Source organism: Notolepis coatsorum, assembly GCF_963971535.1.
Source record: "Notolepis coatsorum genome assembly, contig: SCAFFOLD_950, whole genome shotgun sequence".
In the NCBI taxonomy this organism is placed as follows: domain Eukaryota; kingdom Metazoa; phylum Chordata; class Actinopteri; order Aulopiformes; family Paralepididae; genus Notolepis; species Notolepis coatsorum.
In genome coordinates this window covers 19,859-42,500 of record NW_028173235.1, presented here as the reverse complement: position 1 = coordinate 42,500, position 22,642 = coordinate 19,859, and the positions used below count along the sequence as shown (strand labels likewise).

The following is a 22,642-nucleotide window of genomic DNA, read 5'->3' as shown; positions in this document are numbered from 1 at the left end:
GTAATAGTGTCATATTGTAATAGTGTAATAGTGTCACAGTGCAATAGTGTAATAGTGTAATAGTGTCATAGTGCAATAGTGTAATAGTGCAATAGGAATAATGGAGGGAGATCTGCTTTAATTGGTCTATGCCCCCCCCCCCCCACACACACACACACTTAAAAAGTAGGCTATTCTAAATTAAATGGGTGGCTGGCGCCAGGTGGAGATCTACTGAGCGCACCTTTCTAGTTAATTCATCCCCTCCCTCTTAGAATCTCAGTATTTCTTGACTCTGACTTCTCTCTCTCTGGCTCTCTCCCACGTGCACTCTCTCAACACACACACACACACACACACTCACACTCACACTCTCACACACACACACGCACGCACGCACGCACGCACGCACGCACACACACACACACACACACACACACACACACACACACACACACACACACACACACACACACACACACACTGAAGCCAAACAATGAAGCTGGCTGCTGTAGCTGAGCTTGACTTGGACAGTTCTGGAGTCTAGAGAGGCTTTTATGAAACTGCTTATGGAGGTCTTCATGCCAAGGGACTCCGGGTGCCAGGACACGACCGTACGTACGGGCTGCCAGATGGCATAGCGCGCTTTTTCAGACGAAAATAAATACTTTCAAAATATACACGATCTCAGATTAGACCCAAGGAAATATATTTCCTTGAAGGACGAGCAAGAACCCGCTCACGTCTCCCTCCTCGGCACACGTCCATTCTGCCGCTCGGTTTCAGAGTTTTGGAAAGTATGGCTATAATAAGGAATAACACTCATGTATAAAGTGGGCCGTTTTTGTTGCATTATCGCCCTATGAGTGGTGTGGGAAGAACTGAAGCAGACGGACTGGGGAGGAATAGAAAAGGTCAACAGTTTTGCCCTCTGGTTATTAGGTTGTTAAATCTGACGCCACACACGACATGTATTCATGTCCCGGGCCAGACGCTCCGCTTCAGACAGCGGGAGATACTAGGAGCTCATAACCCTATCCCCAGGCCATCAGGATCATAGATATCTATATAGAACACTAGATAGCTTAATATAAGGCGGAGTCACCAGCGTCACTGAACCGCCGCCATCTTGCTCGAGTCAGCCTTGAGTGAGGGTGAGTGAGCTGCACAGACAAAAATACTCATAACTCGCTGAAATATTGACGGATTTACAAACGGGTTGGTTTATTACAAGAATTGTTAACGTGGCTATGATTCAAGCGGTTTGTACAAAAAAAACGACCTTTAACACTTTGATTGCCTAAGGATAAATTCATGATATACCATCCCTTGCCAGCTCTATTTGTCTATGGAGAAGTTCCCCTTCTTTGCAGGGCTATAACTTTTTAAATTCTATTGCTAAATTGCCATCATTATGGCCCATTCAATGTCCTATATGTATTGTTCAGGGTGTATGAACGTTAAACTTTTTCATTCACATATTCATACTAAAATATGATCTAAAGTATAAGTATGTTTTCATCTCTTTCTACAGCTTTCTCCAGAACGTGATTTATAGCCCCAAATGCATTATATTGATGATCAAATACAGTTTGATAGAAATCGGCGCGATATAAAAAAATCCAACTGGACGGACTTCTGGAAGTTACTACACGTCATCTGATGTTGACCGGATGGGCGAGGGGGCGTTTATAATTCCGTGGGCAGCGTTATACCATTAATCTAATGTGGGTCAAATGTTCATCATAGCAGTTAGTGTCGAACACGGTAATATTACACGCTAAAACTCACCCCAGTCTCCGCGGGCCGTTGGGCGATCAGCGTGGGGTAGACAGTTTTCCATTATGGGATGTTGAAATACCCGGTCCATTTCCAGGTTGTATAATAATATATACGTCCAAATCATGTTGTTTTTTCGAGTTATTTGCAGCGATCGATGTTCACTGTGTGAAGACTGAGTCTCTCTAACATTAGCGAGTGCCCGGACCACATATGGAGTGAGTCCTGCCGGGTTAAAGGTAACATCCGTTTTTTCGATCTGCCGATCGGCCACCAGATGGCGGTCTTTAACCGCTAGAGGATTGAGAGGAGATCACACTTGTGTCTCAGGGCCCCGGAAAGGAAATATGATTCCGATCACAGATTTTTGAAATATTGATATCAAAGACGAGTTACGGCGTCTTCGGCAACTTGAGCATGGCGGGGAAGGACGCCTAAACTCGTCCTTTGGCAACTAAAGTGTTAAGTAAAAAAGTAGACATGAATGTTATCAGTAGCTGAGCTGCCTCCTCAGGGCCCCGGAAAGGAAATATGATTCCGATCACAGATTTTTGAAATATTGATATCAAAGACGAGTTACGGCGTCTTCGGCAACTTGAGCATGGCGGGGAAGGACGCCTAAACTCGTCCTTTGGCAACTAAAGTGTTAAGTAAAAAAGTAGACATGAATGTTATCAGTAGCTGAGCTGCCTCGAGCAATATGGCCGCCCTACGACGACGTCGCTCTACATTGGCCGGCAGCGCGGGTAAGCTATCTAGTGTTCTATATAGATATCTATGATCAGGATGCTCAATGAACAATAACACTATGTAACAAACCATCAAATACACCCACAGCACACACATCCACACGTACACACTCACTTTAAATAAACAACTCACTGTAGCACCCACTTTACTCACTTTAGACACTTAACACACTTTATATTATTGGTAAAGAGATTTGCACATCATCTCATACCTCATTGCACCTCATTGCACCACAAGGTGGCACCACAAGCTAAGCTATTGTATGTCGTTGTAACTCAGTTACCTTCTCTACTGCATTGTATATACTGTATATATATGTATATTGAAATTTTTTGTTTTGTTTACACTTGTTTAAGTACTTGACTTTCTATTTTATACTTATATTATACTTATTTTATACTATATTTTTTATTGTATCTAGCACACTCTCGGGAGCAAAACAGAAAGAAGCATTTCATACAACGTATTCTGTATTTCTGTATGACGACTAATAAAGAAACTTGAAACTTGAACCTCTTCAGACAGCAGGAGATACTAGGAGCTCATACCCCCAAACAGTATGACTCTGATCTATTAAAACAACCAGGGTGGCGCACCACGTAACGCACTGCGGTGCAACGCGGCCGTCCCGGGTTCGACTCCCGGACCCGGCGACCTTTGCCGACCTTTGTCCTCCCCCCATATTATCGTCTCCTATATCCTTCCTCTCTGCCGGGTCTGTCCAATAAAGCAATAAAATCCCCAACATTTAAAAAAAAAATTAAAAACAAGGGACGCAGCACTGAGGAGCAAAACACTGCAGACGCCTGATGAGACCGGACAGCGTCTATTCTTTCCCCAATACATTTCCAGTTCCACGTTCTGCGAGGCCACGGACGATTCTGGTGCGCTCTGATTGGCCACTGACGTTTCTGGTCATGTGACATGTGCGCCCAATCGCGTGACGAGCAGTGTCTTTGCCCATTTCCGCGTCGAACAGCCTGCAAACGACCTAACGCCTAGTTTATCACTGGTTAAGCTTAGGCACTCTTTCGAAGTTGGTTAAGGTTATAGTTTGGAATCAGGGCTGGCGTTCCATCGCCCGCTGCTCCAAGACAAACTCTAACCTTAACCAACTTCGAAAGAGTGCCTAAGCTTAACCGGCGAAAGAACTTGCCGTCACGCGATTGGGCGCACATGTCACATGACCAGAAACGTCAGTGGCCAATCAGAGCGCAGAAGGCGAACGCGGAACTGGAAATGTATTGGGGAAAGAATTCAGGCGACCGGACAACGTGAGCGATGTGACGCCATCGACTCGTAGATTGTGATTTTCTCGGGGGTTCATCTCAGGAAAACAGATATTTGTACGAGGATGATTGGAGTGAGTGTTTTTTTTTTGCGGCCGGGCCAATCACGTGACGGCGCTGGAGTGGTGCGCTTGATCGCGCTCCGTTCATCTCCTGTGATGATGCTTCCCCCCCCCCCCTGTCTGCTCGCCTCGCTGCCAAAAGCGTCCGTTTTTGGAATCCGGCTCTCCCGACGACGTGTCGGTCTGAAGTGCGTTCAGAACGCGGCCTTCGCTGATCATGACTTTTATATAATTGCATTTATGATTAAAAAGCAGCATCATGCAACGAGCACTCGCCGAGGGAACCTGTACTGACCTGTTCGGTCACCTAATGAGACCGTCTCGCTAAATTGCCCACATCGCCGTCATGCGCACGTTTGCTGCTGCTGTAATCAAATCTGAATTTCCAAGTCCTTTTCAACAAGTTAATATGGGTCTTTGAGGTCCCCTATACCTCTCTGTTTCAGTCCTGTTCTCATTCTAGCAGCCCCTATACCTCTCTGTTTCAGTCCTGTTCTCATTCTAGCAGCCTCTATACCTCTCTGTTTCAGTCCTGTTCTCATTCTAGCAGCCTCTATACCTCTGTTTCAGTCCTGTTCTCATTCAAGCAGCCTCTATACCTCTCTGTTTCAGTCCTGTTCTCATTCTAGCAGCCTCTATACCTCTCTGTTTCAGTCCTGTTCTCATTCTAGCAGCCTCTATACCTCTCTGTTTCAGTCCTGTTCTCATTCTAGCAGCCTCTATACCTCTCTGTTTCAGTCCTGTTCTCATTCTAGCAGCCTCTATACCTCTCTGTTTCAGTCCTGTTCTCATTCTAGTAGACTCTATACCTCTGTTTCAGTCCTGTTCTCATTCAAGCAGCCTCTATACCTCTGTTTTAGTCCTGTTCTCATTCAAGCAGCCTCTATACCTCTCTGTTTCAGTTCTGTTCTCAGTCTAGCAGCCTCTATACCTCTCTGTTTCAGTCCTGTTCTCATTCAAGCAGCATCTATACCTCTCTGTTTCAGTCCTGTTCTCATTCTAGCAGCCTCTATACCTCTCTGTTTCAGTCCTGTTCTCATTCAAGCAGCATCTATACCTCTCTGTTTCAGTCCTGTTCTCATTCTAGCAGCCTCTATACCTCTCTGTTTCAGTCCTGTTCTCATTCTAGCAGCCTCTATACCTCTCTGTTTCAGTCCTGTTCTCATTCTAGCAGCCTCTATACCTCTCTGTTTCAGTCCTGTTCTCATTCTAGCAGCCTCTATACCTCTCTGTTTCAGTCCTGTTCTCATTCTAGCAGCCTCTATACCTCTCTGTTTCAGTCCTGTTCTCATTCTATCAGCCTCTATACCTCTCTGTTTCAGTTCTGTTCTCATTCTAGCAGCCTCTATACCTCTCTGTTTCAGTCCTGTTCTCATTCAAGCAGCCTCTATACCTCTCTGTTTCAGTCCTGTTCTCATTCAAGCAGCCTCTATACCTCTCTGTTTCAGTCCTGTTCTCATTCAAGCAGCCTCTATACCTCTCTGTTTCAGTCCTGTTATCATCCTAGCAGCCTTTTTCCTCTCTGTTTCAGACCTGTTCTCATTCTAGCAGCCTCTATACCTCTGTTTCAGTCCTGTTCTCATTCTATCAGCCTCTATACCTCTCTGTTTCAGTCCTGTTCTCATTCTAGCAGCCTCTATACCTCTCTGTTTCAGTCCTGTTCTCATTCTAGCAGCCTCTATACCTCTCTGTTTCAGTCCTGTTCTCATTCAAGCAGCCTCTATACCTCTCTGTTTCAGTCCTGTTCTCATTCAAGCAGCCTCTATACCTCTCTGTTTCAGTCCTGTTCTCATTCAAGCAGCCTCTATACCTCTCTGTTTCAGTCCTGTTCTCATTCTAGCAGCCTCTATACCTCTCTGTTTCAGTCCTGTTCTCATTCTAGCAGCCTCTATACCTCTGTTTCAGTCCTGTTCTCATTCAAGCAGCCTCTATACCTCTCTGTTTCAGTCCTGTTCTCATTCAAGCAGCCTCTATACCTCTCTGTTTCAGTCCTGTTCTCATTCTAGCAGCCTCTATACCTCTCTGTTTCAGTCCTGTTCTCATTCTAGCAGCCTCTATACATCTGTTTCAGTCCTGTTCTCATTCTAGCAGCCTCTATACCTCTCTGTTTCAGTCCTGTTCTCATTCTAGGAGCCTTTATACCTCTCTGTTTCAGTCCTGTTCTCATTCTAGTAGACTCTATACCTCTGTTTCAGTCCTGTTCTCATTCAAGCAGCCTCTATACCTCTGTTTTAGTCCTGTTCTCATTCAAGCAGCCTCTATACCTCTCTGTTTCAGTTCTGTTCTCAGTCTAGCAGCCTCTATACCTCTCTGTTTCAGTCCTGTTCTCATTCAAGCAGCCTCTATACCTCTCTGTTTCAGTCCTGCTCTCATTCTAGGAGCTTCTATACCTCTCTGTTTCAGTCCTGTTCTCATTCTAGCAGCCTCTACACCTCTCTGTTTCAGTCCTGTTCTCATTCTAGCAGCCTCTACACCTCTCTGTTTCAGTCCTGTTCTCATTCAAGCAGCCTCTATACCTCTGTTTCAGTCCTGTTCTCATTCAAGCAGCCTCTATACCTCTCTGTTTCAGTCCTGTTCTCATTCTAGCAGCCTCTATACCTCTCTGTTTCAGTCCTGTTCTCATTCAAGCAGCCTCTATACCTCTGTTTCAGTCCTGTTCTCATTCAAGCAGCCTCTATACCTCTCTGTTTCAGTCCTGTTCTCATTCTAGCAGCCTCTATACCTCTCTGTTTCAGTCCTGTTCTCATTCTAGCAGCCTCTATACCTCTCTGTTTCAGTCCTGTTCTCATTCTAGCAGCCTCTATACCTCTGTTTCAGTCCTGTTCTCATTCTAGCAGCCTCTATACCTCTGTTTCAGTCCTGTTCTCATTCTAGCAGCCTCTATACCTCTCTGTTTCAGTCCTGTTCTCATTCTAGCAGCCTCTATACCTCTCTGTTTCAGTCCTGTTCTCATTCTAGCAGCCTCTATACCTCTCTGTTTCAGTCCTGTTCTCATTCTAGCAGCCTCTATACCTCTCTGTTTCAGTCCTGTTCTCATTCTAGCAGCCTCTATACCTCTGTTTCAGTCCTGTTCTCATTCTAGCAGCCTCTATACCTCTGTTTCAGTCCTGTTCTCATTCTAGCAGCCTCTATACCTCTGTTTCAGTCCTGTTCTCATTCTAGCAGCCTCTATACCTCTCTGTTTCAATCCTGTTCTCATTCTAGCAGCCTCTATACCTCTCTGTTTCAGTCCTGTTCTCATTCTAGCAGCCTCTATACCTCTCTGTTTCAGTCCTGTTCTCATTCTAGCAGCCTCTACACCTCTCTCTGTTTCAATCCTGTTCTCATTCTAGCAGCCTCTATACCTCTCTGTTTCAGTCCTGTTCTCATTCTAGCAGCCTATATCTCACTGTCTCTCTCTCTCTCTCTCTCTCTCTCTCTCTCTCTCTCTCTCTCTCTCTCTCTCTCTCTCTCTCTCTCTCTCTCTCTCTCTTCTCTCTCTCTCTCTCTCTCTGTCTCTCCCTCAGTCTGTCTTTCTCTCCTCTCCTCTCTCTCTCTCTCCCTCTCTCCTCTCTCTGTCTCTCTGTCTCTCCCTCTCTGTCTCTCTGTCTCTCTCTCCTCTCTCTCTGTCTCTCTCTCCTCTCTCTCTCTCTCTCTCTGTCCTCTCTCTCTCTCCTCTCTCTCTCGCTCTCTCTCCCTCAGTCAGTCTCTCCCTCAGTCTGTCACTCTGTCTTTCTCTCCTCTCCCTTTCCCTCTCTCTCTCTCCCTCTCCATCTCTCTCTCTCCACCTCTCTCTCTCTGTCCTCTCTCTCTCTCTCGCTCTCTCTCCCTCAGTCTGTCTCTCCCTCAGTCTGTCACTCTCCGTCTTTCTCTCCTCTCCCTTTCCCCCTCTCTCTCTCCTGACTCCACCCTGAACCCAGTTAACAGAACTCACGATGATTCTCATTGAGCGAACTGTAACAACCAGCTAGTGCCCTCGACCCAGTTAATAACAGAACTCATGGTTCTGATTGAGTGAACAGAACTAGTGCCCTCGGTCGGCCCGGGTCAAAGGAGAAGTTCCCCTGAAGTGGAATGTTTTGTTTGTTTTTTAATACTTGTGTACACATTGATTTCTTCTTCAGTTTCCCGCCCCCTTCCCTCTCTCGGTGCCCTTGGGTTTTCCCTCCCGGCATACAGAATGTAAACGCTGCCATCGATTGTCACGCCGCGCCAGTCGAGATGGAAACAAACAGAATGAATTCTTGTTTTTGGCTGGTTGACCTCGGCACAGGGTGAATCTGCGTGTCTCCATGATGCCTCTCTCTAGCTCATGGATTGAACTCCCCGCAGTCCTTGAAGCTTGATATTCTCCCCTCTGTTGCAGAGTTTAAAACCTCCAACCCTTGTCAGTAAAGTTGTACGTGGTGTAATTGATTTGTTATCCTTGCTTTTTGCCTCGTCTTGTTGTCTTACCGTTATGATTTTATATGCTGTGTGATTTTATACGCTTAAAAAAAAGTGCTCATTTCTGCATGTACACGCGACGGGACTGTAAATGAGGGAAACCTCAGTTGCCTTTTAGAGTTTAACCTCTTAACAGGTGGGCACATTTATCAGAAAACGCCTGAAAATTGCATACCCAAAGTGATCTGCAATTTATTATACGTTATACTTATAGCACATGCATGAGTCTGGTCTCTTTTGAAAGGAAACATTCAGAATTTTCATCCACAAGAGGAAGAATAACTCTTGCTTTTAAAAATGTTAAGTTAAGTTGAGTTTTAAAGTTTATTTTACTTCCATTTGAAGATTTGGGGGGGGGGGGGGGTTGGACATTTACCGGGGCCAGTTTCGAGTTGCGGCCTCCAGCTTGACTAACCCTTGACCAGACGGTGGGTAAATGTCAACCGTAAAAGGTTTGGTTTGTATTGTAAACGTCTGTAGCACTGGAGTAAAACAGACCTACTGTATAATTGTAAAGGACTTACAGTGGGTTGAAAACGTTCCAAAAAGCTTTATTTTCCATCTACTGTACAACCATGTACATGCTGCACTCTCTCACACACAAACACACCACAGGTCACTTTAATCACATGAGAAGTCACTTGAAAGGAAAAAAAAATTATTTCTATTCTATTTTATTCTATTATTATTATTATTTGTATTTTTTTGCACAATCGCAGCGGGCATGGCCACCTTCATTTCACTATATGTCTTGTGTTGTATGTATGTGATGAAGAAACCTCTTGAAGAAGTGCCTGCTTCTGCCTGCGTTTGCTTCACTCTTTGACGAGGAATGCGGCGGTGGTCGTAGTTTTGACGAGGAATGCGAGGAATGCGATGGCGTAGTTTTCCGATGCGACTCCGGAGAGAGACCGCTTGGCAGGAACCAGAGCGTCTGATTGGTTATTGACGCAGGGAGCAGCTGATGCTCTTGGCCAGTCAGGTGTTTCGGGGGGGGCGGGCCAACGCTCGCGCTGGAGAAGGAAGACCGCTATCGCGTTCCTCGTCGAAAGGTACACGTAATGTGCAAAACCACCCGCCGACCAGAGGCTGGGAAATATATATTTAATAATAAGAAGAATAATACAACTTTATTTGTATAGCACCTTTCATACAGAAACTGCAGTTCAAAGTGCTTCACAACAGAAAAAAGACATAAGGCATAAAATGAGCACATAAAGTGCAGTCAGACATATAAAATCACAGTTTTTCACATTGGGATCTGACATCCCAACAGGCCACCTTGTTTATGGTTTGATTTAGGTTTAAAAATAGACAATAATAAAAAGCGTAAGATAGAATAGACCCAGTCAAATTGTGCAATAAGTAGTAGAACAGAATAGACATGAAATGAGGACATAAAGTGCAGACATATAAAATCATTTTTCTTTTTCTTTTTTACATTGCAATAAAATAGTTCTGGATTACTGTTTAACAGTTTAAAGTCGTCTTTGCCTTCTCTGTTTGGCATCCACAGTTTAGAAACTTGACAGTCTTCCCTCCTGTTTGATTCCCACTTTGACCCTTCGAACCTCCCTCTCAGGGCAAACCTCCCTCTCAGGGCAAACCTCCCTCTCAGGGCAAACCTCCCTCTCAGGGCAAACCTCCCTCTCAGGGCGCAGTTCTAGGCCCTGGGTCCTACACACAGTGTTAAAGCCTGACAGTCTTTCTTGTTTGATAGCCACACGGTTTAATACCGACAGCCTTGAATCTGTAATAAAAAGCAATAGACAGAGAAAAATAGTACAGTGCAATAAAAAGTAAAGTAAAATAGAAGTGCAATTAAATAGAATGGACAGAGTAAAATAGTGCTACAGTACAATCAACAGCGGAGTGTATTAAAAGGCTATGGTGAAGAGGTAAGTTTTTAGCTTATTCTTTTTAAATATTAAGAGATCTAGCTTCCCTAATGTCCACAGGTAGAGAAAAATAGTGCAGTGCAATAAAATAGTAGAATAAAAATTATGCAACAGTGCAGTGCAATAAAAAGTAAAGTAAAATAGAAGTGCAATTAAATAGAACGGACAGAGTAAAATAGTGCTACAGTACAATCAACAGCGGAGTGTATTAAAAGGCTATGGTGAAGAGGTACGTTTTTAGCTTATCTTTTTTTAAATATTAAGAGATCTAGCTTCCCTAATGTCCACAGGTAGTGTGTTCCATAACTTTTGGTGCATAGTTTGCAAAAAGGCTGCGTCCCTGATTCTCTTCAGGCTGTGGTTTGGAGCCGTCACTGGACCAGCGGTATATTATATGTATTTGTCTTCTTCAGCGTGAAGCTGCTGGTGTCTCTGGGAGTCTGTGGAGAATCTGTGTTTAAAAAGAGATGCAGAGCTCCATCCGTCTCCGCCGGGCAGCCGGTAAACATACTCTGATTTCTACGGAGTTGCAGGTTTAAGGCCTCGACTCATAATAAAATAAGATTAGATAATAATAATAATATCCCTTTATTGATCCCCTTGGCGAAACGCTGGCGTCATAGCGGCATTGGGGGAGGGGGGAGGGGAGGCAGGGTAATAGTAGAAAGACATAAATATAGGCGATACAATTTTATCTGAATATAACGGGGGCGACAGGTAGAGGTAGAGCAGTCGTCTGGCAATCCGGAGGTTCCCGGTTCGATTCCCGCTCCTCCCGCGTGTCGATGTGTCCTTGAGCAAGACGCTTAACCCCCTAACTGCTCCCGATGAGCAGGTTGGCACCTTGCGTGGTCGCCTCCGCCGTCGGTGTGTGAATGTGTGAGTGAACGGGTAAAATGTGAGGAACTAAATTGTAAAGCGCTTTGGATAAAAGCTGCTATATAAAAAAGTAGCCATTTATAAAAATATGAGAAAAGTAAACAATGTAATTAACCCTGAATATAATAATAATAAAAATTAAAAAAAAGTTAAACCGAAAGCAAGTGCGAGTCTCGAAAAAACCAAAGGGTTTTTAATCCACACCACGACATGCGGGCGACGGGTCGCCCATCTCCAACACAAACCCACGACCCTCCAGCGGTTTGAAGCAGCCAATCAATAGGCTCCGGTCCCCGTGAGCGGCCTCCAGTGCGGAGGTGTACACTGGGGAACAAAATAGTGCCAAGTGATGGCAGACTCTGAAACGCTGGAGGAGGAGTGGCCTCGTGTTGGAAACGGGTCAAACCCTTTTGCCTGCATGTTGTCTGTCTGTGTCCACGGCACTAGGATCTTCAACGGCGGCCTTCGCGCGGAAAAGAGTTTACGTTGAGAACGCGCTCAGTCAAAACCCAATCGAACGTGAAGCGAGAAGGTGCTTTCTTTTTTTATTTTTTTCACTTTTTCCTCCTTCTTTTTCTGTTTTTCTGTTCTCCCATCCCAATTTACCTCTTGTGCCAATTCCCCCCTCCCCTGTCTTGATCGTTGCTCGCATGTGCCCCCCCACTGGCCGGTCGTTGGGAGGATAGAAGCCTTGCATCACATGTCCCCTCCGATACATGCAGAGTCAGCCAGCCACTTCTTTTCACCTGCCAGCGCGGACTCTCATTGGCGAGGAGTAACGTGTGGGAGGCTCACACTATACCCTCACCATCTCCCTCCCTCGCTGTGCAGGCGCCCTGACCGACCTGTAGGAGTCGCTGTTTTACAACGACCAGATTACCACCCCATCGACTCCCCTCCCGCTGACTCTGCCAATTGAGTCAGTATGTATGACGGCCGGCGGCCCAAGCCGGAGGCAACGCCGACAGCCGGATTCGATACCGGTGTGTCTCACGCGTTGGTGACGAGCGCTTAGACCGCTGCGCCACCCAGCCGCCTTGAGAAAGTGCTTTCTTCATGATCTACTCTGTACTGTATGTCATTGCCCGTGTACTGCACTCCTATTTGACATTGTGTGTGTGTGTGCGTGTGTGCGTGTGTGTGTGTGTGTGTGTGTGTGTGTGTGTGTGTGTGTGTGTGTGTGTGTGTGTTCCCAGGGTGTTCCTGGCTGAGCAGTTTGAGTTCCTCCAGTCTCATCTGGACACCATGATGCCTGCTGCCAAGAAGCCCTTCCTGCAACAGTTCTACTCCCAGGTATATGTAATAATAATACAGTAACATGCAACAGTTCTACTCCCAGGTATATGTAATAATAATACAGTAACATGCAACAGTTCTACTCCCAGGTATGTGTAATAATAATACAGTAACATGCAACAGTTCTACTCCCAGGTATGTGTAATAATAATACAGTAACATGCAACAGTTCTACTCCCAGGTATGTGTAATAATAATACAGTAACATGCAACAGTTCTACTCCCAGGTATGTGTGTAATAATAGGGAGGTGTAGTCGTTACTTCCTGGTCTATAGGGAGGTGTAGTGGTTACTTCCTGGTCTATAGGGAGGTGTAGTGGTTACGTCCTGGTCTATAGGGAGGTGTAGTGGTTACGTCCTGGTCTATAGGGAGGTGTAGTGGTTACTTCCTGGTCTATAGGGAGGTGTAGTGGTTACTTCCTGGTCTATAGGGAGGTGTAGTGGTTACTTCCTGGTCTATAGGGAGGTGTAGTGGTTACTTCCTGGTCTATAGGGAGGTGTAGTGGTTACTTCCTGGTCTATAGGGAGGTGTAGTGGTTACTTCCTGGTCTATAGGGAGGTGTGGTGGTTACTTCCTGGTCTATAGGGAGGTGTAGTGGTTACGTCCTGGTCTATAGGGAGGTGTAGTGGTTACGTCCTGGTCTATAGGGAGGTGTAGTGGTTACTTCCTGGTCTATAGGGAGGTGTAGTGGTTACTTCCTGGTCTATAGGGAGGTGTAGTGGTTACGTCCTGGTCTATAGGGAGGTGTAGTCGTTACTTCCTGGTCTATAGGGAGGTGTGGTGGTTACTTCCTGGTCTATAGGGAGGTGTGGTGGTTACTTCCTGGTCTATAGGGAGGTGTAGTGGTTACCTCCTGGTCTATAGGGAGGTGTAGTGGTTACTTCCTGGTCTATAGGGAGGTGTAGTGGTTACGTCCTGGTCTATAGGGAGGTGTAGTGGTTACGTCCTGGTCTATAGGGAGGTGTAGTGGTTACTTCCTGGTCTATAGGGAGGTGTAGTGGTTACTTCCTGGTCTATAGGGAGGTGTAGTGGTTACTTCCTGGTCTATAGGGAGGTGTAGTGGTTACTTCCTGGTCTATAGGGAGGTGTAGTGGTTACTTCCTGGTCTATAGGGAGGTGTAGTGGTTACTTCCTGGTCTATAGGGAGGTGTAGTGGTTACTTCCTGGTCTATAGGGAGGTGTAGTGGTTACGTCATTGCCGTTTATCGCGTTCCACCCTCTGTCCAACGCAACGCATTTCCCCATTGCCCATTTCTAAATCGTCTCGTTTAAAACAAATAAAGCGTTAACATTTGCATGGTGTACCTTTCTGTGCTTATTCATCCACAATCTATAGCTCACCATGAAAATATTCGCAATTAATCATAAAAACAAATCGCCGAGTTTTATTTCAACCAAAAATGCTTAAACAATAATGTTAGTGATAGAAGGGAACTCATTTTGTGCAAAAGTTATGCTGCATGATACCCCCCTCTATCTACTACTATACTCTTCTCTTTCTTCTCTCTCCACTCGTCCCCTCATGGTCTGTTATGAAGTCCTGTCTGTTTTTTCACAGAGCGTGAAATTAATGTCGCGCCCAGAGGCCGCAGCAGCTCTCCTGTAATGTCACGGCCTCAGAGAACAACGGTTTAATACTCGTTTGTAAAAGTCACGGCCCGTGACGACGACGACAATTCAACATGTAGCCGACTGAACGAGCGAGCTAAAGAGAAGCCGTGGCATGTTATTAACATTGTTTTTTTTTGCCACTCTGCCATCTGTGTAACACTTCGTAACATCTTCATACGCTCCGTCTCTCTCTCTCTCTCTCTCTCTCTCTCTCTCTCTCTCTCTCTCTCTCTCTCTCTCTCTCTCTCTCTCTCTCTCTCTCTCTCTCTCTCTCTGGTATCTTCATGTCTCTCTCTCTCTCTCTCTCTCTCTCTCTCTCTCTCTCTCTCTCTCTCTCTATCTCTCTCTCTCTCTCTCCCCCCCCCTCCTCCCACCCACAGACCGTCTCCACAGCCAGTGAACTGAGGAAGCCCATATACTGGATCGTGGCGGCCAAGGCCATCGATTACGAGCAGATGTTGCTGATGATGTCTGGAGTTAAATGGGACATCAGGGAGATAATGTCACAGCATAACGTCTACGTGGACGTCCTGTTAAAGGTAATGTCACAGCATGACGTCCTGTTAAAGGTAATGTCACAGCATGACGTCCTGTTAAAGGTAATGTCACAGCGTCCTGTTAAAGGTAATGTCACAGCATGACGTCCTGTTAAAGGTAATGTCACAGCATAACGTCCTGTTAAAGGTAATGTCACAGCATAACGTCCTGTTAAAGGTAATGTCACAGCATGACGTCCTGTTAAAGGTAATGTCACAGCATGACGTCCTGTTAAAGGTAATGTCACAGCATGACGTCCTGTTAAAGGTAATGTCACAGCATGACGTCCTGTTAAAGGTAATGTCACAGCATGACGTCCTGTTAAAGGTAATGTCACAGCATGACATCATGTTAAAGGTAATGTCACAGCATAACGTCCTGTTAAAGGTAATGTCACAGCATAACGTCCTGTTAAAGGTAATGTCACAGCGTAACGTCATGTTAAAGGTAATGTCACAGCGTCCTGTTAAAGGTAATGTCACAGCATGACGTCCTGTTAAAGGTAATGTCACAGCATGACGTCCTGTTAAAGGTAATGTCACAGCATAACGTCCTGTTAAAGGTAATGTCACAGCATAACGTCATGTTAAAGGTAATGTCACAGCATAACGTCCTGTTAAAGGTAATGTCACAGCATAACGTCCTGTTAAAGGTAATGTCACAGCGTCCTGTTAAAGGTAATGTCACAGCATAACGTCCTGTTAAAGGTAATGTCACAGCATGACGTCCTGTTAAAGGTAATGTCACAGCGTCCTGTTAAAGGTAATGTCACAGCATGACGTCCTGTTAAAGGTAATGTCACAGCATGACGTCCTGTTAAAGGTAATGTCACAGCATGACGTCCTGTTAAAGGTAATGTCACAGCATAACGTCCTGTTAAAGGTAATGTCACAGCATGACGTCCTGTTAAAGGTAATGTCACAGCGTCCTGTTAAAGGTAATGTCACAGCATGACGTCCTGTTAAAGGTAATGTCACAGTATAACGTCCTGTTAAAGGTAATGTCACAGCGTAACGTCCTGTTAAAGGTAATGTCACAGCATAACGTCCTGTTAAAGGTAATGTCACAGCATGACGTCCTGTTAAAGGTAATGTCACAGCGTAACGTCCTGTTAAAGGTAATGTCACAGCATAACGTCCTGTTAAAGGTAATGTCACAGCATGACGTCCTGTTAAAGGTAATGTCACAGCATAACGCCCTGTTAAAGGTAATGTCACAGCCCGGCTGTCGGGAGATGAAATAATATTAAATACGTGAAATGCTTTTGTATTCAAGTCGTTGTTTTTTGCGGGGCTACCGGGAGCTTGGTGCGTCTGGCGAGAGCTTGTGTAGAACGCGGCAATAATCTAAATTGGCAAGTGCAGCCGCCAGTTCGGTGTTGCTACTGTATGTGTTTTAACTGTTTTGCTAGTATGGTCGTGAAATTGGTATTACATGTTGCTCTAAGTGGTATTAAAAAGGTCTTAAATGGAACTTGTTGAAACCCGCAGCCAGCCTGTTTTAGGCATGGCTGGCGACAGAGAACGTTCCAGCGCTCACCAGGACACTGAGGCCGACACCACCTTCCCCCACGTCTCCGTTTACTTGTACAGGGTTCGCACAAGGTCCTTGAAGTGCTTGAATTTTGACAAAAAGGTCAAGGCCTGGAATTCCTTGAAAACAGCCAATTGCTTAAAGGTGCTTAAAGTCCTTGAAATTCAAATCAACCATTCGCATTGAACGTTTTGTTCATCCATGATAAAACATTTCTGAATCAAGAAGTACGTTTTTTTTTATTATCTAAAGTGTAACTAATTGTCGGAAATTGGGTTTAAGCCATAAATATTGGATCCGATTTTTTTTTTCAATAAAGAAACGGCATTTAAAAGTGAATTGGATCCTTTTAAATGCCCTTTTAAAATGAAAAACAGTGCTTGGGAAAGTACTTGAAAGTCCTTGCAATGTCTTCATTTAGCAATGTCTGTGGGAACCCTGCTTGTACCTTTATCAGTAGGATGGTGTCAAAGGAAACATCCTGATGTGTGTTGGAATGTTGTGTTCTTGTTGACTGGTGTTTAGCCCGCACCAGCTGGCACCCGGGGCACGCTTTGCCCTTCTCTCTCGTAGGGAACGTTCCGTCTCCGTTGCATCTCGTCTCCTCCTAAAACACTAGACGACGTAGCGCTCGACTCCAAGTGAGACGCAGCGCTCTGAGAATAGAATGGCATGTTATCTGTATTTGATATATTTTCTGCTTATTGTCGATCAATCACACGTCTTCTTCGTTGGTCAATCACACGTCTTCTTCGTTGGTCAATCACACGTCTTCTTCGCTGGTCAATCACACGTCTTCTTCGTTGGTCAATCACACGTCTTCTTCGTTGGTCAATCACACGTCTTCTTCGTTGGTCAATCACACGTCTTCTTCGTTGGTCAATCACACGTCTTCTTCGTTGGTCAATCACACGTCTTCTTCGTTGGTCAATCACACGTCTTCTTCGCTGGTCAATCACACGTCTTCTTCGTTGGTCAATCCACACGTCTTCTTCGTTGGTCAATCACACGTCTTCTTCGTTGGTCAATCACACGTCTTCTTCGCTGGTCAATCATACGTCTTCTTCGTTGGTCAATCACACGTCTTCTTCGCTGGTCAATCACACGTCTTCTTCGCTGGTCAATCACACGTCTTCTTCGTTGGTCAATCACACGTCTTCTTCGTTGGTCAATCACACGTCTTCTTTGTTGGTCAATCACACGTCTTCTTCGTTGGTCTCTTCGTTGGTCTCTTTGTTAAAGCACTTCAGGTAAAGTGCTGTCCTTCTGGGTCCGGCAGCTGAGCATTAGATTAGATTAGTTTATATTAGATTAGGTTAGGTTAGGTTTAGGGATGTCCGATATTATCGGCCGATATTGGCATTAAAATGTGATATCGGAAAATATCGGTATCGGTTTTCAAAAAATAAAAGAAATAATATATATATATATATATTTTCTTTTTACATTTCTACAACCTTTATTTACCCAGGCAAGCAAGTAAGAACAAATTCTGATTTTATTCATTGTCAAAAGTATGCATAATGTTGTGTTAATTCCACAACAAGAGATATGTAATGTTAATAATTACCTGAAATTATTCAGTTTTTTGGGGGGGGAAACCCTGCATATATCAGTATCGGTTGATATCGGTATCGGAAATTAAGAGTTGGACAATATCGGTATATCGGTATCGGTAAAAAAGCCAATATCGAGCATCCCTAGTTAGGTTAGGTTAGATTATATTAGATTCGGTTAGATTCGATTTTATTAGATTCAAATATATTGTCATACAGCACACGTACAGTACGACGAAAAGAGGTTTGGCATCCAACCAGAGTGCAAATGTAACAGTAAAGTGTTATAGTAATAGTAATTATACAATGCACAGGTGATTAAACTGGGTATAAAATATATAAATGAGTACTACTGAGTGTAGTGCTAATCAGATGTATGTACAGAGCTGTAGTATTAATATGTACAGTGATACAGGTATAAAGACACTATGGTGGTAAGTATATCAGCATCATGGGAGAGCGCCCCCCCCCCCCCCCCCCCCCCCCCACATACACACACACACACACACACACACACACACACACACACACACACACACACACACACACACACACACACACACACACACACACACACACACACACACACACACACACACATTTAGACGAGGATCCTTGAACACAAACAATAATAATTGCACAAACCTTTAGAATCTCAAAACAACACGTGTATCCAGGGCATAATAAAAAATATTGTTGGTTTCCTGTTGGTTGTCAGTTTGGCCATGGGTAGGTAGGGAATTTATTTTATTTTATTTTTTTATTTTATTCTTTCCCACGGCGACTATGGATAGGGAATTTCTTTATTTAATTAAAATGTTCACAACAACATGGATGCATGTACTCTGCCAGCATGTTTAATATCCATAATACTAAATGTTTGACTAAGATTTCTATGAAACTTTATTCTAAAATTTTTTTTTTTTTTTTTTTTTTTAAACTCATAAAATATATTGGGTCGCACCTAAATCGGCAGGGTCGGTCGGCAACCGGAAACCAACTATTAATTTTGTTAGGCCCAGTCCAAGTCTAGGGATACAGGAGGCTGTGTCTCCTCCGAATGTGGCGACTGCCAATTTTCACAGAATTTTGCCAATGTCTTCGCTTTTTTGGCTTTGGCCATTCCTGCCATCTGCAGCCCCCCCCCCCCCCTCGCCACTAGTCTGTGGGCAGACATTACCTAGGCTTCCAGATATAAACACCAGCCAGTTACATTTGTACCCAAAGTGTGTAATGGCATCCTTGAGCAGTAGTTGGTACTTTAAAACCTTGGTAAGGAAATGCCTTTTCCAGACACACACACAAAGGCACTATACACAAAAAAGTATGATCCTCAGCCACTTGGGCATTTCCCAGCGCAAGCCGATGCCCCAGTATCCTTCCAAGTCCTTGTTTCCTGTTGTATCACTTACGTGAGTTGAAATTCCCTATTCAAACAGAGTTCCAGTTGGTGCCTGCCAGCACTGGCCAAACCTTTTACAGCTCTCGAGATCTCTGTGCGCTAAAGAGCTATCGAACTTTGTCCAACGTTTTTATCGTTTAATCCTTCCACTAACCGCTGTCTCTCACAAGTTCCGGTACATCAAGTGCTCTTATGATATAAATCATTTCCCACTGAGTGAATAATTCAAAGAGGTGGGTTTCAGGTTCTGTTAACGACACTGGAGCTATGAAACTTAAGGTTAGGTCCAAATCACTATCTTTCCCTCCAAATCACTATATTTCCCTCCAAATCAATATCTAGCAAGTAGGCAACGATTGGAACATTGGAAGATATTATCAAGCTAATTGAGCCGTGGATGTTTGCAATCGTTATGGCTTGCTTGTTTAAATGTTGAGCGATTTGCAGTGTCAAATTTTCCATGGGATAATAAAAAAAAAAGTATTTCTATTCTATTGCTGCTATTGAAGTTAATAGCTTACAACTGCAAGGAAACATTCAAATATATTGCCAATTATGTACACATAATAATGTACAATTATGTGCCCAATATATTTCCAATTATGTACAATATGGTATGTACAGTAAGGAGGGATGTAATTGGTTCTACGGTTTCAACAGACATGTTAATATTCCGGCTGTATTGTTATTATGTCACCATTTTAAGTAATTACACATTCACATTGATTTGTATCGGGCTGTTTGAGCAAGTTGAATCAACTTAATAGGAGTGACGTCAACTTGATATTTCAGATTCTCCCTCTCCCTCCTATTTAGTCAACATGAAAATCCGAACTGGGGCTTAACCCTTTCACTATCACACTACAGAAGGTTAACCTTTCACTATCACACTACAGACGGTTAACCTTTCACTATCACACTACAGACAGTTAACCTTTCACTATCACACTACAGACGGTTAACCCTTCACTACCACACTACAGAAGGTTAACCCTTTCACTATCACACTACAGACGGTTAACCTTTCACTATCACACTACAGACAGTTAACCTTTCACTATCACACTACAGAAGGTTAACCCTTTCACTATCACACTACAGACGGTTAACCTTTCACTATCACACTACAGACGGTTAACCTTTCACTATCACACTACAGACTGTTAACCTTTCACTATCACACTACAGACGGTTAACCTTTCACTATCACACTACAGACGATAGTGTGACAGGGTTAACCATTTGTCGTGTGGCAGTGAAAGGGTTAACCGTCTGTATTGTTGCAGTGAACGGGTTAACCATTTGGTAGTGTGGTAGTGAAATGGTTAAATATGTTACCAATGTCACAGGCTCAAATGAACGCGATGCATTATTATTATTATTACAGCTAGGAACCGCCTAAGAAAGTGCTAATATCCACCTCTCAATCAAACGAGTCAAATATACATTATGTATGGTTATTGATTGACAAGGAGCTGTTACTAGGTGTTTTATTGCACGATACACGGAAGCATCTTGTATTCATGAATTCCTGCTGATCAGTGCCGTTCAGCGACGGAGCTGATTTGCATATAGAGTGGCGAGTACACAGGGACAACAACGTGCAGCGCTCAGAACCTCGCCGGACTGGTTCTGTGAACAGCAAGGCGTTGGATCCAGTTGTCGTTGCTTCTCGCGTAATATTTCCTTCTTAATGCAGATGCATTTTGAATCAAAGGAATTATGTTTTCAGGCGGCTGGGTGGCGCAGCGGCCATTGCGCTCGTCACCAACGCATGAGACACCGGTATCGAATCCGGTTGTCGGCGTTGCCTCCGGCTTGGGCCAGCCGTCATACTAACTCAATTGGCAGAGTCAGCGGGAGGGGAGTCGATGGGTGGTAATCTGGACGTTGTAAACAGCGACTCCTACAGGTCGGTTGGGGCGCCTGCACAGCAGAGACAGGAAAATGGTGGGGGCAGTGTGAGCCTCCCACACGTTACTCCTCGCCAAATGAGAGTCCGCGCTGGCAGGTGAAAAGATGCGACTGGCTGCCTACACATGTATCGGAGGGGACATGCGATGTGCTTCTATCCTCCCTACAACCGGCCAGTGGGGGGCACATGCGAGCAACAATCAAGACAGGGGAGGGGAGAATTGGCACGGCTAAAATTGGGATGGGAGAAAAAATTTTAAAGAGGAGAAAAAGTGGATAAAAAAAAGGGGGAATGATGTTTTCAAACGTTATGATGACCTAAAGATGTTATAGAGTGTTTTGTGTTTGTTCCTGGTTAAAAGACGGTAGAGGGTCAGTACTTTTTTGATGTATCAAATTTACACTTTTCAACTTGACAAATAAATACAAAGTTCAGAACGGATTCATATGGTTCTTCAGTGCAAGGGTTTAAAGGTGCTATAGATAACATTCTGCCGCTAGATGTCACACTAGAGAGCACCAGCATGTGAAATTGTATCCAATCGGGTGCCTTCCATGTGACAATGTTGACTGCAAACAAGTCATTGATAAGCGACGGGCAGATTAGACACATAGCCATAATTTAAGACAGAGATTATGTGTTCACAACGCTATCATTGAAGTGGGTGGTGGCATTCAACCATGTTTTACCATGTTAACAAGTGGCAACCAAAGTGTTAATGATATATTTAATGATTACTCTACATCCAAATGTTTAAATGTACTTTTTCTCCTCCCCCCCCCCTCCTCCAGGAGTTTGAGCAGTTTAACAAGCATCTGGATGATGTGTCCAGACATGTCCGTATCCCCCTGGCTGTGTCCAACGTCTTGTGGGAGCACTGCATCCGCCTGGCCAACAGGACTCTGGTCGAGGGGTGAGTGAGATTCAATAGTTATATTAAGCTAGCAGGGATGTGTTCCCAGATTGAGTACCTGCGTGAATTACTCGAATAGTGCTAGAGTACTTGTTTAGGGAAATCAATTTTTTAACCGGTCCAAGCCCCATTTCATTCTTGCATGAGGAAGGATAATAACGATAATCTAGCGTTGATTTCAGGGAGATTCGATAATCAGGCGAAAAATGACAACATGATAACTGGATTCCACTAAAGGGCTATTTTCGCGTCTTTTCCTGGAATTACTAAGAATCACCCAAACTATACTCATATTCAAAACGGTATAAAACGGAAATGTACGGATGAAAAAACAATCTGTTTTTTTAGGGATGCTCGATATTGGCTTTTTTACCGATATTCCGATATTGTCCAACTCTTAATTTCCGATACCGATATCAACCGATATCAACCGATACCGATATATGCAGGGTTTCCCCCCCCAAAAAACTGAATAATTTCAGGTAACTAATGATTTCACTGGATATATATATAACAAATATTGTTATTGTTTTTTTTTTTTTTTAACCGATACCGATATTTTCCGATATCACATTTTACTGCCGATATCGGCCGATAATATCGGTCGGCCGATAATATCGGACATCCCTAGTTTTTTTGCATGTTGACCAGAAGCAACTCACTGACAATCGACGGTGTTATTAGATCCATAGCTATAATATTTCATATATTTTAAGCACTCGCAAGTGTGGCAGTCTCCCCCATTCACTTACAGCGATGGCACTCTACCCAGAAGGTAAACAGCGACCCCTGGCGCTGAATGAGTCACAGACCATGG

At 44.1% G+C, this 22,642-nt stretch overlaps 1 protein-coding gene across 1 annotated transcript in view; it reads left to right on the top strand.

The window, feature by feature from the left end:
• Positions 1 to 21,829, top strand: part of LOC311247843 (syndetin-like) — a gene marked incomplete at both ends in the record, with an annotated part of 41,672 nt that extends 19,843 nt beyond the window's left edge. The window contains 3 exons of the mRNA XM_084338834.1: positions 12,258 to 12,354; positions 14,350 to 14,508; positions 21,704 to 21,829. Coding sequence (XP_084194960.1) covers positions 12,258 to 12,354; positions 14,350 to 14,508; positions 21,704 to 21,829 — 382 coding nt within the window. The remainder of the gene's footprint in view (positions 1 to 12,257; positions 12,355 to 14,349; positions 14,509 to 21,703) is intronic.
• Between the last annotated feature and the right edge of the window lie 813 nt (positions 21,830 to 22,642).